The 18,415-nt window shown below is 39.1% G+C and overlaps 1 protein-coding gene across 1 annotated transcript; it reads right to left on the bottom strand.

The window, feature by feature from the left end:
* Positions 1-497: 497 nt before the first annotated feature.
* SAMM50 (SAMM50 sorting and assembly machinery component) lies at positions 498-18,232 on the bottom strand. Its single transcript, XM_065032740.1, has 15 exons — positions 18,077-18,232; positions 15,114-15,224; positions 13,646-13,747; positions 12,945-13,032; positions 11,717-11,823; positions 9,695-9,825; positions 9,386-9,473; positions 8,714-8,842; positions 7,939-8,010; positions 6,771-6,857; positions 4,305-4,375; positions 3,482-3,549; positions 2,578-2,724; positions 1,514-1,655; positions 498-708 (listed from the first exon to the last, which is right to left on the bottom strand). The coding sequence occupies exons 1-15, from the start codon at positions 18,095-18,097 to the stop codon at positions 663-665; spliced, it is 1,410 nt and encodes a 469-aa protein (XP_064888812.1). The 5' UTR covers positions 18,098-18,232; the 3' UTR covers positions 498-662.
* Positions 18,233-18,415: the final 183 nt, after the last annotated feature.

The raw sequence follows: 18,415 nt of genomic DNA, 5'->3' as shown, positions 1-18,415 counted from the left end.
GCTGTCTTTAATTAAACTGTTCTTAGCTAAACCCATGAGTTTTTCCCTTCCCTTTCGATTCTCTACTCCCATCCCACTTGTGCGTGTGTAGGGGGCGAGCGAGCAGCTGCACAGTCCTAGTTGCTGGCTGGGGTTAAACTGCAACATTCGCTTACAAACATTATTTGGATAAAATAATTTTTGATGCATAACAGAATTTTTTCAGGGTCATTTGCTCACAGAAGCTGATGGAGAAAAACTGTTCCCCCTTAATTTCTACCCTAGTCATACTCACAGTTGGTCATCTCAACACTTCTGAGACTTGTGTTTGGAAGAGCAAAGGCTGTGCAGGCCAATGGCTACTATAATAATGTGAACTGTATCCAAGAGTCAATTTCTGACAGAAATCTCTAATATTAATAACAATAATAATTAATAACTAAAAACTGTAAGTTAAAATAGCTAGAATCTTACAAAAATCCTCCCATCTTTGATAAGAATCAGAAGTACAATGAACCTTTAGAGCATAATTTTTTAATGTAGTTTCTGGTGGAGTCTGAGAGGTAAATCACTCAGATGCGTATCTGTATTCAAGAAAAAAGTTAAACCGTATCAAGCTATATTATAGTCTTGATTTCAATTACAGAGCACAATTTCATATACTGATGTAAAAGGTTTCTGTATTATAGAAATCTGATTCCTGCTCCAAACTGAACACCATCGCATATCCTGAAAAGAAACAAATAGTGAACAATGTAAGTGATATATAAGGTACTGATGAAATTAGAATTAATTCCCCTACTCCCAAATTCCCAAGGTTTCCAATCTTTGGAAAGTTACAATTAAAATTTTAGCTGACAAAGGCTTTTTAAAATAAACGCTTTGCCCATCTGTCATACATACGGAGCATTTACATTTGCAAAATAAAGGCCATAATTTTCAAATTGCTATTATTCATTCACATGAATGACAAGTAGAAACACAATCCAACTCCTATATAAAATACAGAGTATCTTGCACAGTATTCAACAGCAAGAACAAGCCCCCTGAAGCTTTTTATTGTGTACTACAGTATTTGCTTCATGTAGGATAATTGGTTGCTAACAAATTAATTTGTTCTCCTTTTCTCTTTGTCTATAGTTAAACATGTTTTCATTTTCAAGCAAAGGCATTAAACTCATTATTTATCCAACAATTTGGTTTTGGAAGGCTTAAGAAAATCCCATGAGGTGTTTAAGTGATCACTTCCCCTAAAGAAATAAAACCTGCTACACAGCTATTCATACATTTCAACAGCTGATCTCAAGTTCAATGAACTTTGAAATTTGAGATACAAAGTCTTAAACCACAAAATAGTGTGAAATCAACATGAATATAGCAAGCTGAAAGAAGAGCAACAAGTGCTGGAAAAAAAGCTAAACTGGTATAGAATAAACAAAATCAAAAGGCAGCAATTTTCTCTGCCAAAAGCAGATAGAAATATATTAACCTATAAAACCAGTCCCCACTGAAGAAACTGGTATAAAAAACCAACCTGTCACCAGACTGCACTCCCATTGGGAAACAGTAGTTAAGTTCTAATCTAGCAATGTTTCCAAGTCGGAGCACTATTCCGGCACCGTAAGACCATCGGATATACTCTGCCAGCCTCTGCAGGTGAGCTCTGGGACCCTCACCTGAAAGCAAAAGAGCAGAAGAACAAGAATTAAAGTCAAGGTGGTCAAAGGTTGTCAAGGCTAACTGGATTTTCAGAGCTAGAAGACAGACTACTTGGAGCACCCACTGTAGATTGAACATTTACTACCCACAGCTCCCATAAACGCCAATCAAGTACCTTGTACTCAGACTACAAACTTCTACAATTCTAGTTGGATTGCTGGTTGATCTTCATTTCCCTCCACAGGGTACCTACTTATATGAACCTGGAAACGAGTACTAAAGACCTAACTGAAAGTCTTTACTGGGCCTCTGTTAAAGTTGATTTGTCTGCTTTTCAGTTGTGCACAAAATGTTCCCCTCCTATATGAATGCCATCTCTCTTCCATCAAGAGAGGCAGACATCAAATATCACTACATCCCCAAATTAATTGAAATGATAATGAAAAATTGTACAGTAATACTCTAAAATCTTGAAAAAAAGTTGGGGATGGAACTAAAAAAATCAACCAACCAAACCAACAACAAAAACCAAACCATCAGTTACCACACCCTCATGATAACTTTTTATTTAGTTCATCCCAGAATACACTACAATCCCACTAAAACATCATCTTCCAGCCTCCCTTTAGATTGGTGTATAGCAGGTGTAAATCAATTACCTTACTGGTCTGCAAACATCACAAATTCACAGATACTACTGTTACTATCCTAGTTTTCTTTCCTACAAATAGTGCTAGAATTTATGTAGAGAGCTAAAAAAAATTACTGGCTATCAGTCAAATACACAAGTTAATAGCAGCAGCTTTTTGACAGGCTATACAAGATATACACAGTAAACAAACTGCTTCTGAGTAAACAGACACATAACAGCTCTCTTCTTTTTGCCTTTATATATAGAGAGAAGCAGGTTTTGTTATATACAATTCTATTGAGTCTTACCATAGTCAAGATTGCAGAGGTTTCCAGCATTAAGGAAGAAATGTGTTCGGAAAAGGTCTCCAAACCCTCCCCGGCCTGGCCGAAAAGGGAGAGGGGTGTAGAGATGCAAGCCTCCAGCCCAGTAGGCTTCTCCTCCCAAGTAATCACCTATTTAGGGAAAACGTTGGAATAAAAGCATTTACTGTGGTATATATATTAAATGAACAAGAACACATCCTTAAATTGGTTTATATTGCACTGCTACCTCTTTTACAGCTCTTGCCACTTGCTCCCACCTCTCTCCAACCTCACCACTATCGAGTAAAATATCAGCACCTACACAATTCTTTAAGCCTTCCAAGTGAATTGTCCTTTTTCTTCATTCCCTCACCCAAACAGCCTGAGGTATGCACCTACTTGTGGTTCAGCAGAGACTAACCCGTGAACACCTCTGAAATACTTGTCTTAGTTTCAAAAATTAGCTTTAAAATATACTGAATACTGAATCCACTGATAACAGCAAGTCAGCAGCAGAGTAAGGAATAGAACTGAGGAAGGTTCTGGCTCTCCAAATGCCTTTATTGATCAGATTACTCTTCCCCTCAGCTACCTGAACATGTGCCGTACCAAAGAGAAATTTAATGTGGCTGTTGTTGCTTACTAATTCAAGTGACATGCTGGAAGTATGCAAGTCTGAACACACACTGGGTTTACCAAAGTAGCTTATGGCTTAACTATGAACTGCCAGGCTTCATTCCATTGTGAACTAATATACAGTAACAGACCAAAGACATAACACTTCTCAAAGTGCAGAATGAGTGCAATTATTTTTAAGTTACGCAAAGCTTAACGACGGAATCTGATTCTTTGTTACACACTAACATTTACAGTATTGTCAGAGGAGCAGGATTTAAAAGTTTCAGACCTTCACTCTGGGGTCCAATGCTGTACATACTGAATCCACGCACGCTTGTTGGTCCACCAAGGTAAAACCTAGCGAATACAGTCAAATTTAATTTAATGCTTCACTTCAAGGATATATTTGAAAATACTTAGCCATACTTCTAACACTGCATTTCAGAGTTACAGGTAACTTTGTAGCAGGTTTAGCACAGCATATCTAAAGAAATACAAGAAATTATATCTAAATCCTACTGTGTTTGGCAAAAATTCAAAACAAATGGAAGTATTAAAAAAACCCACAAACCACCCCAATCAGTCTTCTGTCACTTACAAAGATCAAAATCAAAGGTTCCCAGCAGTTAAGAAGAATCAGAACACTGTCTGATTCTGTCTGTTGTAATAATTTTGATAGAAATACTGTGGTTGACACTTGGTATTTATTGTAAATAAATTTAAGCCTAAATGGTTTCTGCTAGTGATCTTTAAACACACGTCTTAAAGGGCAAAATTGCCTATAAATCCTACATAGTTACAATATGACTTCTAAAAATACCTACAGTGTTACCTATGCCTGATACAAAATTTTGCAGATAGTAAATACCATTTCGCAACCATAAATATTGGCAGGCAGAGCTACTATATAGCACATTCAAAGTTTATACTACTCTAATATGAAAAGCAAAAACAGGAGGCTTGAGTACTAACATTCAATTAAACCTAACTGGAAACTCATTTGATTCTCCTCAGAACCAGAGCTACTACTGCTTCTCTCTTCTACTACAGAATGTTCTTTATACATTACGTGGGTTGGCTGAAAAAAATTAAGAAACATTTAAAAGACTTGCCTATCAGCTATACTGGATGGCTTGTCTCCAATAGGTACTAGCATTCCACCCCAAAGTGATGCTGAAAAAACCTTTGGAGAGAAAAAGAAGGTGTTTATTAATATATATTACTTAATTTCCCTAAAAATTCATTGCTCAGTAACAAGCAGAGCTCTCCTTGGTTTGACAGAAAGTTACACGTTCTCACAGTGTATACTTGGATATCACACCATCAGTAATGGTATTTTCAAGAAACTTGATCATTGCTGCCCTCTTTCTTTCATGCAGTGCTACATCTTGAAAAAGTCAATACAGCACATTTGAAGCAAGTGCCACTTTCACAATAGCCAAAGGGAACACTCATCCAGCTCCTATTTTCTTATGAATTTTCATGTTTTGAAATAAAACAACACTGCTGACAGAAATTACTCCTGGCAATTTTAAACCCATAGGAGGCTAAGTCCAGAAAATAGCTACCAAAAATGCACAATTATTACCTGTCTGTAAATCAGCCTTATAATTGAATGAAACCACATTCTGCAACTCACTATATTGACATCAAATACACTTATATAATTACTGCTTATCTATATAGTAATTCTTGGGAGCCAAACCACTATAATAAATACATTTAATGATTTGCCTGCTGCTTGTGTACCAAGTACTACTGCCAGATGGTGAGATGTATTGTCAATACCAAGGCTGCAGGTGTTGGGTATTTTCTCTAATTTTACAGCATATTCCTGCTGCCTTCTGCCCTGAGAGTCCCCAGATGCCTCGCCTGCCTTGATCAGATGTGAACTCATCACACACATAATATCTCGTTACACAACACACAGTGTGCAAAAACTAGTGGCACACAAGCCTACCTACACTCACAAACAATGTATCATGTAAAATTATGTGCACCACACGATGAGATATGCCTCACTTCAATTCCCAGTGGAGGAATACTAGCAGTCACAGGAAAGAGCAAAGTCCTCTTTGCAAAGCCATTAAATTACTTCACGCTGTCTTTCTCAGCTGAAGGTCAGTGAATCAATGTGAGATGACTAGAAGCGCACTCCTCAGACAATGCCTTTTCCTCCACCACACAGAAGGTGCAAATATAACGGTATAGTAAGAACAGGGTATAGCAGGTAGCCTTAAAAAGCCCTTCTGTGTTGGCCTCATTGGTCTAAGTCAAGAACTTCATTGTACCAAGTCACCTAAGAATCAAAGTACAAAACAGCAGACTGACAGATTCTTACAGAATCAGTTGATTAGTATCTGCACTACAGAAGTAGCTTGGAGCTTTTCAGTCGTTCTGTTGGCATAATGCTAACATAATTCCAGCCTCCCAAAATTTCTTCGTTATTCCAATACTTTTTAAAAAGCTTTCAAAGGGCAGAGATCTTCTCAACTCTTGGTTTGGTTCAGTATGTTGGTATACAAATTATTGTAACCTCTGATTTTTAATTCTTCACAATTAAAGTTGCTGTTTAATTCCTCATTAATCTATGATACAAGAAATTACTGCACAATCTCTGTGCGGTAAAAGATTTTATTTCTAAATACAGACAGAAATATTTCTAGTATATAGTTAAATTCTTATTTCACTAAGCAGAAAAACACCTATTTCCACCTAATACTAGCTCTGTTGCTGTTAAAAATGCCTGAAACTTAAGACCTCTATGTTCTTGCAAGAAGCTGGAGTACATTAAACATGGAGTTATCCAGGGTCATTTCCTCTGAAGGAAATATGGTGGGGATACATAAGAACTGCTCTGCCAACCAAACCAAGTGATAATGATATAGAAATTGGCTTTGAAACCACACACCCCAAACATCAAAGTACGAATGTGGACATCATGCCATAAAACCATGTACTCTGCCTACAGGTTGGCCATACTGGGGTCTCATAAACTTGTCACACTACCATGTGTCTTTCTTAGTGGAACTTTAATTCTTCATTGTGCACAAATATGAAGAAGTTCAAAATGTTGCAGTGGAAGTTTAGTGCTATAGTGAAATCAGCCTTCCCGTTCTTGCTCAACAATTTTACACAAAAGAAATAATTATATGCTATGATAACAAAATGAGTAATCATATATTCATCATTTACAATGATAAAAGAAAACTGGGCCAAGATTAGGCAGAATGTTCAGAACCAGGTGAAAGTGAGAGAACAAAGGCTGTAATAAGTTTTGGGAAAATCACTCTTAAGAAAGATCACAAAGGACAGGCCTGTCATCAGTTTTGAAAGGAAAACTGTTCATATAGTTTAACCATCAAACAAGCCCTTCCTTCCAAAATGCACACTTCTCAATTGATGGTACAATGCAGGAACATCAGGTTAGAGTATTTACTTTCAAGATCTTTACACCAGCCATCTTTCGCTTCCGTGACCTTTTTCTAATCCATAGTGAACAACCATCATAAGACACAGACTCAATAACCTCATTTGATTACTCAGATCAAGTACTAAAATATCTTTAAAACAATTACCGAATCCCAGATGAGTTGCTTATTCAACTGAAATTCAAAATCCTCTTTTAGAAAGCTCACGTCTCCACCTGTATAGCCAGCCAGCTCCTGCAAAGACATAAGTTTATGAAAGCTGTAACAGATATTACATGTTTCTTTTCTCTAAAAGGTCATCATGTCTGCATCAGCAAAAGCAGTGTTCTCTGCGCCAGAGATAAAAATGCACTGATATGGAGAGACAACTGAACTTGGGATCAATGAAAAACCACACGTGACCCTCACGACAATAAGCTGCGTTCTTCTCCTCCAAATATTAAACCAAGCTATCACTTTCAAAGCCACTTTGTAAATGACAGCTGGAAAATTTACCATCTGAAATCAAAACTCTTACTGTATTTTCCTAGACCTGAGAAGATTTCACATGTACTAAAGCAGGGCTGAAGAACCAAACAGCCAATTGCTTTACACCAATTCTAGTTGAAAATAACAGGTGAAGTGACTGAATCAGTGTTAGAGGCAGCATCTAACAAACGATATGCTAACTAAACCCTGAATTGTATCCACCTTTCTCACTCAAAAACAGAATAGTTCACTGCTGCTAAGGAACAGCAGCACTTCTAGTTCCAATGGCACTTCAAAGCAATCTGCTTCTGAAGCACTGGAGAATTTAATGCTTTTGAAGCATTAACCCATACAGCAGAAAAGCCAGCTTTTTAAAAAGCTCTGAAAGTAACTAGAGCGAAAACCATTTTCTGTGCCAAAATGCCATATGCCAGTCTTTCATTTTTAAGGCTTATAAAAAACAGCAACAGGACCACAGTGTGGTAGTTCTGTGTCACAGTGTTAAAAAACAAGGACTAATACCTACTGTAAAGTTTAAATACTGTCAGGGATAATGTATCTCAGCTAATAAACAATTTAATGCTAATGGGAAGATAAAATGGCTATGCTGTTTGAACAATGGTATATAAATGAAAATCTGCCACCATAAAAAAGGTTTCATAGATTTAAAAGGCACACACTGTAAAGATAAAAAGTAAATACTGGTCATTACTGTATCCTAGTCAATTTACCGTGAATTTCTAACTGCAGACATTTTTAACATGAGCATAAATTAGATAAATTAACAGTTAACTCAAACACACTTAAGATACAAAATTCAGCAACAGTTTAAGTGATTTAATACTACCTGATTAATTTTCAGCAAAGCACCTCGTCTTGGCAAGATTGAGGAGTTGCGGGAATCAATTACCATGGCATGCTGAAAAGAATCAAACAATTATTTTTAGGTTCCGTATCTGTGTAATACCACAGAGTGACACTATTCTTTTCCTTCAAAAATGGTGCAAACTGTGGAAAACAACCACAGTTCCAGCTAAGGCTAGCATAGCTTCGTTGATTTGGGAACATTATATCTACAAGACTAACTTAGTTTTGAAGGTTTAGTTTTAGAGGCCACATGAAACACATAAATTTATATCTTTTGGCCATGGTATGCACCAGAAATATAGCAGCAACAACGACCCAGTGTAAATAGCCAATTTTGTGACAGTAACCAGCAAGGAGTTTATCTCCTACAATTTGTATGCTACAAGTTAAAGATGACGAGTGATCAAAGACTGCTATAAGAAATAATATTTAGAAATGGCACAGCAACTGCAGGGTGAGGAAATACACTGATCCTGTCCTGTCATCTACCAAACAAGACAATTCTCCTAAGAGATGGCACATGACATGGAGGGAGACCCAGAAAAAAGAACAAACCAGACTATGCAACAGTCAGCCATGAAAATATGTTTTTTCTTTAGACATCCTGGATGACTCTGCATGAACGACCAAACATGGCACAAGATGTCTGAAATAAAACACACTACCTACTAAGACAAAAAGCTCCTTTGCTATCATTCAGAAGTATTAGATTGCTCAAAATAATGTTTTAAAAAAACGTCAGGAAGGAGCCTTACAGAGAGAGAAGATTTAAGAGAATGTCCACTTTCTTCTCGAACAGAAAAGGACGCTGTTCTAGCGAGGCAGCCAAGCTCTCTCCACACACCTTCCCACTTCAGTGTGTGATTAGTCTTCCAGACTGGAAACTATAAATAAAGAATTGGGTATGACATTAACAATTTTTGATACAAATTAAAGTAAACATTTCCCTGAAAAATCTTTTTCTCTAAAGTTTACTTAATCATGAGTCTACGCTTTTCTTTCCAAACTTGTGGATGAGAGAGAAACCCTTTTTCAATTCAGAGTAATGCTAATTCGGCTCCAGTCAACAGTTTCGCCAAGTAGGTGCACACTACTTAATCCATCCCAAACAAAAAATATCTTGAATTGGGCTGATACAGTGAGCTAGGATGTCTCTCGGAAATGATACTTGAAACATTAACAATTTGGAGAAAAACATATTGGTATTTTTATATAGACAAAATAAGATTGAATTATAAGAAAAAGACTAAGATTTATTACCTCAGTCATTTAAAAATTGTTGACCTCTTTCAAATAATGACAACTTAGCCCTGTGCACAAGTGTTTCAATCATTAAAAAAGTAAAACAAATATTTGTGAAAGCCAGCTGTGACTTGAATTAAATGTAGATGAAGAACACGTTCCACAAACACTTGTGCTACACTTACATTGAGTTCTGTTGATATTCCTCTATCAGTTTCACGAATAGAGCTCCAAGGGAACTGCCCAGTTACTTTATAGAGGTTAGCTGAAAAACTGAAACACAACATTACTGATCGGTTTGAAAGTGAAACTATTTAAGTAGGTGGAATTTTAAATTGTCACAAACACTTGAGAAACCAACTCTGCTACATTATTAACAGACCCTCAAAGGAATAAATGTAATCATTACTCAATGAAAGATCTTACTAATTGTTTTATATGCCTTCATTCATTTAAAAAAAAAAAAAAAAAGTACTCAAAAATGCATCCCATACTTTCTTTCAAAGTTTCCAGGCTGTGGCTTGAAGAATGACAGGCCATATGAAGTTTCCTTTGTTCCATAGGAGAACTGGAAGGTTACCTTTTCTGCACGTCCAAAGAGATTTGGGAACTTGAGCCCAAGTACCTATGGAAAATAATAAAAAACCAATTTCATATAGTTTGCTATCTTGCATCTTAATCATATTTTGAAGACAAGCATACCTTACCCAGAGAATGAGAAATTAAGATATTCAAAAATGGTTGTAATTAAATCTGTTTTTCTTGTCAGTTAAGCTTCTCTTTGCTCTGGCAGCAAAAGCCATCACAATAGTGCAAGTTACAGTTAATCACCCAGTTTCTAGTGCTGTGCAGTAGCTGCTGACTTAAACCTACTATAATTAGTACTGCTATTATTTCAAGCAAAATCTCCCAGCCAGTCTTAGAGAACTAAGTCTTTGGCATAATAAGCAACTGCTCTGCAGATGCAGATTTTCCAGCCAGGTAGGGTTGATTGGAACCACAGCAATAAGGCAATGGAAAATTATCAATACAGAGCTACTCCTTTGTATTTTTGTTCTGAGAAACAAGATAATTTTGCAATCAGTCCTGATGGCAGTACAACATACCATTACAATTCTCCAGAAACGACAGTTAAACACTTTTGCCTGTTCTGACAAATTCCTTGTGTCCCTTTGGCAGCAAGGAAGAAGCAGACTTTCTCCAAGCACAGACACTACCAGGACTGTTCTCCTGTTGTATGTTCTATTTTAAAAGAATGTTAAAATGCTACCAAAACCTAATTGCCTTTGGCTAACAGGCACTGGAAGCAAATCAGTCACCTGAACTTTGTGATGACGGCTAATATGCAATTATCCAACTAACCAGAAAGGGCTATTATTATGAAATATTACATCTATAGGCTTCAGATGAATTTGAGGGATTAGAATAAATGTCAAATCTATTTAACTCTTAAAGAACCATGATCTCTGCTGCTTAGACCAGTGTATACAAGTCATGCTTTCATATCACTCAGAAGTTTTACTTCTCTGTAAGAAATGAAAATCAAATCAAAGGAGAAGCTGAGTACAAAAAGAGAAATCCAACTAACTTTCAGACTGTTTCCAAATGCAGTAGAACACATAAATAGGATTCTGCACTGATTTTATTTAGGCCACGACACTCTGGACATTGCTGTCACCAGCAAGGCCACATAAGCAGCTCTCACTGAGTTCCTGTTTTCCCTCAACTCGCAAAACACCATCACCTGAGTCATGCAGTATCTTGTCCAGGTTAAAAATACTCCTAAGAAGAAAAAGATGAGTCCCTTGATCTGGCTTATCTACCAGCAGCACGCAGAGCTGTACTGTGCCCATGAGAAGGCAGAATGGGCACAGGAAAGAGCACCTGAAAGCATCATCTACATACACCAGCACTTCTGTTAAAAGTACGTTAACAGAACAGCACAGCTGTTACTTTTTGTGCCAACTGGTAAATATTTTTCACACAAGATTTTAATGTGATGCATCCTTAATTGAAACAAGTTCCGCAGGTGATACGGTTCTGGAAAACCTTGCATTTTGCAGCCCAGAATAACTGTTACAGCATTAAAACAGCAAAAAACAACAACAATTTCTAAGTCAAACATAAAGCATTTCAGCCAAGAAGAAAATTACTTTAACTAGATCTCAGAGAAACTAAATGCCAAACTTACTAACCTCCCCAGTAGATAAAGCGCCTTAAATATTACCACAAAAAAATTCAGTAATTTTTAAGAATCAAAAAATTAACATGCTTAGTTGGAAACGATACCGTTCTTCCCTAGCTCAAAATAGGCTTTTGCTGACTGAAAGCTTGACTAATACAAAGACTCTTTAGAGACAAAGGTCTGGCAAAGCCTTCGTAAAGCTGGATCAAGAAAATACTTTGCCTTGGATCAAGTCCTCACTTATTTAATCACCAAATTCCTTGCTAGGTTTGGAACATGAAAGTAAGAGGAATATCAAAAGATATTAATAATTATTTGAAATAATCCATACCATACTGCCTTCATTGTTGCCAACCATAGTGTTATAGCTTCCAGTTAGTCTTCTCAATTCTGTTACCTCAAAGATTACATCTAAACCATTTGGAAGGGCATCATCTCCTACATAAACAAACATATGTTATCCCTACAGAGCTATTTAAAAGAATGCAGACAGAAGATGACTTGAACTATTTGAAAACTGGTTTAATTAAATGATATAGTTGAAGTCTACATTACAAACTAAAATGGCTTGAAAAAGAGAAGTTGTTTGGATATGCATGCAGAATTTTGTTCAATCAAAGCATGACTAGCTCTAATCAATAACACATTAGTTTAATTATGAACTAGTAACATTTGTTTGTTACCTACCCACTAAAAATAAAGATGGAGGCAAATTCTTACATTAGAATAATTAGAAACTGAAGTGGTCCACACATGGCAAGAAGGATGCCGTCCCTAGGGCAGAGCTTCCTGCACACTGTGGGCAAGTGCTGAACAACAAAAAACGCTCAGTTCCTACAGCGCTCCCCCTGGCTACAGCAGCTGTTCCAAACCACAGCTGCAGCCAAGGGTGCCCAGTTCTGCTCAAAGCAAATGGGCCCAGCGTCCCAGCACCAGCAACCTGTGGGACTGCACTGCGTTTCCTTCTCAATAACACAACCTTCCTCCGCTGAAGAGAACAGCAACAGGTTTGAACAGCAACCACAAGCCTGGGAATGCCAGCTGAGCTTTACTGTGAAACCTGCACACATTCAGCTGCCCCATATACACTACAAGCCAATTTTTACTCATAAGCACTGACACAATAACTAGTATTTCCTGAGGCACCAAGGATGTGCTGATATACTGTCAGTTATGTGATGTGTAATACATGAAAGTAAAGGACATGTTTTCAAGCTTTTCCTCAAGTGTTTCCCTGAACCTTTGGTTTAAGGGATGTGCACTGCAATTAATTTAGTGCTGGAAATTCACTCATTTTTGCATGTATACAAGTAATATTTATATTCACATACACAGATATATGGACACATGCAAATGCATCTTCTTCATAAGGGTAATGGATGTAGACACATATTCACATATATACCACACCTACACAAGCATCTAAAACATATAAAGGTATATAAGAGAGCAAGTTATATACACAAAAATGTCCAACCTATTACATAGGGAAATATACATCATGTTATGTCTATTTGTGTATGAGAAAAAAAGGTAAGGATTAATGAGGCAATACATACCTTGACAGGTATCAATCAGAACCTCTACCTGTCTAAAGATTCCTAGATGAAGCAACTTTTCACGAGCTTCATGCGATTTTCTCATCACCTACATGACAAGATAATTAGCTCAGTCTTTCAGGTTACCAAAAAATAACGAGGATCAAACAGTAGAAATGCAGCTAAGTCATACAACGTTCACAGATTTTTTGTGCAAAGACACATATATGGGCCTTCAAAACACAACCAATTTTACACCTGAATCTGTAAAGAAAAAGATTAAATCAAATCCAGAGCATTCGTCTCAATTCCTGCCTTTTGTTAGTTTGCACGCTAATTGTTATAATACTTAAACCTACTATTCAAACAGGTTTCAGTCTTTAAAACTTACACACCTATTTAGAGAGCCCATGCTTTTGGCAAAAAACCCAAACACCCTAACCTGTTTAGACTGATTTACTAGTCTGTCAGGCCCACTCTGAATCAAGAAGGAATCACCACCTAAAAGTGCAAGGACATACAGCCTAACTCACACTTTGATCCATACAGTATCTGCCCGTATTACATATTTAGGTTTGGCTCCTATAGCAGAAGACCAGAATTGTCACAAAACTTGATGAAGTTGCTGCATGTCTGAAGGGAGCAGCCCAAAGCAGGAAAAAGAGAGAAAGTTGTAACCTGAATTTTTAAACAGTAGGTCTGATATTCGCTGCAGTACTTACATCAATAAGATTTTTAGCCTTGAAAACATCAGCAACTTCATACATGATAATGTCATCTTTGGTCCTTCCCAGTCCATCAAAATGCACATGCTGAACCACCACCTAAACAAAACAGACATAAATACTGAATTTGCCTCTAATAATGACCGTCACAATCACCTATGCAGAAAAAAATATTGTTGTCCAAGTGAAAAAGTGAAGATTCCTAGGCTAATTACTGCTAACCAACATTAGCAGAAATCAGTGTTATCTACAATTCCGGAAAGTTGTTCCCTTACCATGAAAATTAAAGAAAAACAACTCTTGATATGAAAGCTTATATTGATCGTAGCAGAAGCAGCAATAATGGATTGTAGCTGCTGGGATTTTAGTTGTGTTGTATTGACAATTGAGTCAATGCAGAAATCACAACAAGATATTACATGTAAGACAAAACATGGAGTTAGTCACAGTTAGCTATTTCTTGTAACAGCTACACATAAGCAAAGTGTTAAAACCAAACCTAAAGGCCATAAATATTTAACTATTATAATTATTACTACCACTGGAGCATTGTAGTTTAAAATGCATATTAAGGTCACTACAATTATGAGGTTTTATATTTTCTTAAAATCATTCCTCTTGTTATATAATTATCTGAGATAATTTTACCTTAAAAACCACAACACGCTCTAAGTTAGCTGGTACAAATGGACTACACTGATTGCATTTCCCTTACTTTTCCAACCTTTTCAGTGCATTATAATTTTAGGGGTAAGTGTAAAAAAATATATATCTTCAGGTATTCGCATATAATAAAACAGCAGAGTAAGAGCAACCAAGCATTACTGCAAATTGCTTCAAAAAACCGTATCACAATATATACATAATGAACTCAAAAAAACACAAATGTTGTTACCAAGCTTCTAGTTAGGATGACTCTCAATAGCATAAGGGAAAGGAAAACTAATAAAAACAAAGATAACGCATGATATCTCATCCCTCTGCCATGCCTTAACATATTATGGGCCAAGACAGACAGGGTCTTGCATGTGAAATATATATTTTTTAAAAGTTATCATCCTCTGCTGAAGTTAATATTTCCCTTAGTGACATAATCCACGTGGTGGCAGTTTACCCTAACCTGTCCAATACTGTTCTCAGGCAGATTAAGGACAGTTGCTTGGTTTGCTCCTAAGCAGTGCTGCAGAAGCAGTAATCTCTTATGAGAGAGAGGGGAAAGTAGCATCTGGAAACTGGTCTGTTAACTCAAAGCTGAATTTTAATAACAGCTCCTGTCGTAGGGAAAAAGAAAGAACTGGAACTAGACAATATCAGATTAAATTCACTGTACTAAAATTAATTATTTCACATCTCAAGCCACAGTTTAGAAAGTTCCCTTAGGAAAAACAAGCAAGTAAGAGTGCCAAGATGTTTCTCTTGGCACTGAATGAATGAAAAAAATCAGTACCATTGTTCAGGTACTTACATCTTTATTTTCGAGAATTTCCTGCTTGGCCTCAGGTTCAACTTCAACCAGCTCAGCTTCCTCTCCTAGGGCACCAAAATCTGGCCCACCCATTGGAAGAGGCTCCAAACTCTGAAAGCATAAAAGAAAACAGCATTTAAAATGGTACGCAGATTTGTGATTTATGCCTTTTGCAAAGGAAAAAAACTATGGTTCTTGACACTGTGCTTATCAGATCATAAGGAGGAAAAACCGGAAGAGAAGAACTAAAATGAGGGGAATTACCAGCACACTTATTACCTACCCAGTTGCTGAAATTTTTAATGAACCTGAAGAGCTTCCATGTTGAATGATTTCTCAAAAACACTCTGCACTCTTCCAAAAATAACCTTATTTTTAAGGCATGCTTCCTGTGTTAAAGATAAATTCTACCTTCTTAAAAAAAAATCAGGGTGTCACTATTTTTTTTGGGGGGGGGAGGGAGAGGCGTGTGAATGCTGAACAATGAAAAAAATTGTGTTTTCAGCATGTTACTTTGCTTTGCATATATTTATATGCTTATATATATTAGTATTTCTTTTAAAAGTATCCTTCTAGGTAATGCTCAAGAACCTCAGGCCCCACCCATTAGAGGAGAACATTTTAATCAAAACTGTTTCCAGCACAGCATGGCTTTATTTACTATACCTGAAAGAGTTCTAAAATAAGACTTATCAGAAGATAATGGATTCAAGGAGCGAATAGAGGGTTGCCTGCAAAAGCAGAGGTCAGGATTGGATAATTCAGTAAATCTACTTTTAGTCTTAAGCCACTAATACACTACTGGCTGCATTATTTAAGGCTGGCTGTTTTGCTGGAATAGTAAATTGCTGTTACGTATCAGAATCAAGTTCAATGAAGTCAGAATCCTCTCTTGCTCCTGATAATTTTCAGGCAGACACAAAACACTCTGCACCCACATAACATTGTATATCACTTTATACTGCAGAAGGATATAAACCCAAGAATAGAAGAAAACAAAATTGACTCAGAAATTAAATTAGTCATGGTAATTAGATACTCTGGAGCCTTAACTGCCCCCTGCAGAAATATATTCCTGAGTTTAATTAAACACTATGTACAAGCCTGCTGGTTTTCAACGGGCCCACAGAAAAGAGGAAATCTGCCTGGCATCCTGAGGAATCATCCAGACCATTTTTAGCCCCCGAAGAGGTCAGTCACTCATTAACCAGACCTGAATTGTCTACATCACAGTTTTAAACAGCCCTATGCAGGCTCGCCACGGTTGTTTTAAGGGGAAGGTAGTTTAAGCCAAATTTACAAAGTTTTTACCAAATGGACTTAAGATTTGTTTTGTGATTCGTTTGCTTTACAGTCAACGGTACCATTAACCTTCTCTACATTTCACTGATATTCTTATAGCTTGACTTTCTCATAACCTGTCACACAGAGCTCTTCCACCTTTCCACAGAATGCTCATGAGTGGACTGCTTATCTAAAATTATCCTGAGAGGTGCTTCCCTAAAGAAGCCTGGAAGCATGGAGAATTCAATGCCTTCCTAAAGCATTTCAGAGCTGCTTATCCTTATTCTTTGAAATTATTTTCTGATGTTTAAGACTTACTCTTTCTGTTGCCATTACGATCGCTACTTCTTGTCCTACTGCAACAAACACTTAAAACTTTACCTTCCTCTTTACGCAACAGGTTTGGAGATTTACGCTTCTGTTCGTGAGGTTCGCAAAGTGCTTCAGGAACGTGAGACACAGCCGTTCTCTTTAAGCAACGCGTCTGTTTTCTGGGAAGCGCAAACCTACAACCTCCACTTTTTGCTGCCTGAGGGCTGCACTTGGGGGGCAGGTTCACTTTACCTCGTGCTTTGGATTTGTGGTTTTGCTGTTGCTTTGGTTTTGTTGGTTTGGTGGTTTTTTTGGTTGTTGTTTTATTGGTTGGTGGGGTTTTTTTGTTACTTTGTTAGGGGGTTATTTGTTTATTTTTTGGATAGTTGATTTGGTTTTTTTCCTGTCTTCTCCTCAGTTCAAGAAGGACAGGGAACTGCTTGAGAGAGTCCAGCACAGGGCAACAAAGATGATTAAGGGAGTGGAGCATCTCCCGTATGAGGAAAGGCTGAGGGAGCTGGGTCTCTTTAGCTTGGAGAAGAGGAGACTGAGGGGTGACCTCATTAATGTTTATAAATATGTAAAGGGTGAGTGTCACTAGGATGGAGCCAGGCTCTTCTCGGTGACAACCAATGGTAAGACAAGGGGCAACGGATACAAACAGGAACACTGGAGGTTTCACTTAAATATGAGGAGAAACTTCTCTACTTGGAGGGTGTCAGAGCACTGGAACAGGCTGCCCAGGGAGACCGTGAAGTCTCCTTCTCTGAAGACGTTCAAAACCTGTCTGGACGCCTTCCTGTGTAACCTCGTGTTCCTGCTCCAGCAGGGTGATTGGACTAGGTGATCTTTTGAGGTCCCTTCCAATCCCTGACATTTTGTGGTTCCGTGCTTTAGGCAGCTCGGCCCTCGCCAGCCCACCGTGGCAAGGTCAACCCCACTGGCCGCCAGGGAGGGACGCAGGGCCCGGCAAGAAAAGACAAGGCGCCTCCGAGCCCCGGGACGGCGGCAGTTCAGCCGGGCCGGGCCCCTTCCCCCCGCGCCCGCCCCGGCAGGACGTCGGTTACCGGCGAGGCTTCCCCCGGCGGCGCTGGGCACGAAGCCGCCGGGTGCCGCCGCCCGGGCCTGCGCGGAGCCCCTCAGGCAAAGCGGGGCACGGCGGCCCAGTCCAGGTCCCGGGGAGCCACACTGTAACCGGCGGAGGAACGCGGCCCGTCTCCGCTCCCGCCCTAGGCCAGGCCGGGCCAGGCCCGGCCCGAAGGTCGCCGAAGCGACCTCCGGGCCAGTCCCGCGGCGAGCACCGGCCGCAGCCGCCGAACCACCCTCCGCCCGGGCCCCTCCCCGCCGCCCCGCGGCGCGGCGCTTACCCGGGCGTGCACGGTGCCCATGGCGGCGGCAGCGGGGCTGCGCGGGCAGGGGGCCGCTCCTGCTCAAGGCCTCGGCACGGAGGCGGCCATGACAGGCAGGCCCGCCCCGGCCCCCATTGGCCAGGAGAGCGGGAAGGGGCGGGGCGAAGCTGCGCTTCCCGGATGTTTCCTCCGGGAAGGCGCGCATGCGCAGCCAGGAGCAGGGGGCCGGCACCCTCCTGAGGGGGAATCGCTGCATGGAAATAGGCGATAACCGGTTTTCAGCTGTATCCCCTCACAGGGGCACGCTGAACTCGGGGCGCTCCGCCTCTTGGAGGTGGGTGATCAAAACTAAGCGCC

Source organism: Columba livia, chromosome 1 (genome assembly GCF_036013475.1).
Source record: "Columba livia isolate bColLiv1 breed racing homer chromosome 1, bColLiv1.pat.W.v2, whole genome shotgun sequence".
Classification (NCBI taxonomy): Eukaryota; Metazoa; Chordata; class Aves; order Columbiformes; family Columbidae; genus Columba; species Columba livia.
The sequence above is the reverse complement of the archived record's forward strand: the minus strand, read 5'-3'. Positions and strand labels throughout refer to the sequence as shown.

What these genes read in the sequence shown, in the direction of transcription:
- SAMM50 (XM_065032740.1), bottom strand. Translation starts at nt 18,097, where the DNA reads ATGGGCACCGTGCACGCCCGG. An exon ending in AGGCTAAAAATCTTATTGAT is followed by an intron (nt 13,033 to 13,645) that starts GTAAGTACTGCA and finishes CTTGTCATGTAG; the next exon opens with GTGATGAGAAAATCGCATGA. An exon ending in CATTGGACCCCAGAGTGAAG is followed by an intron (nt 2,725 to 3,481) that starts GTCTGAAACTTT and finishes TTCCCTAAATAG; the next exon opens with GTGATTACTTGGGAGGAGAA.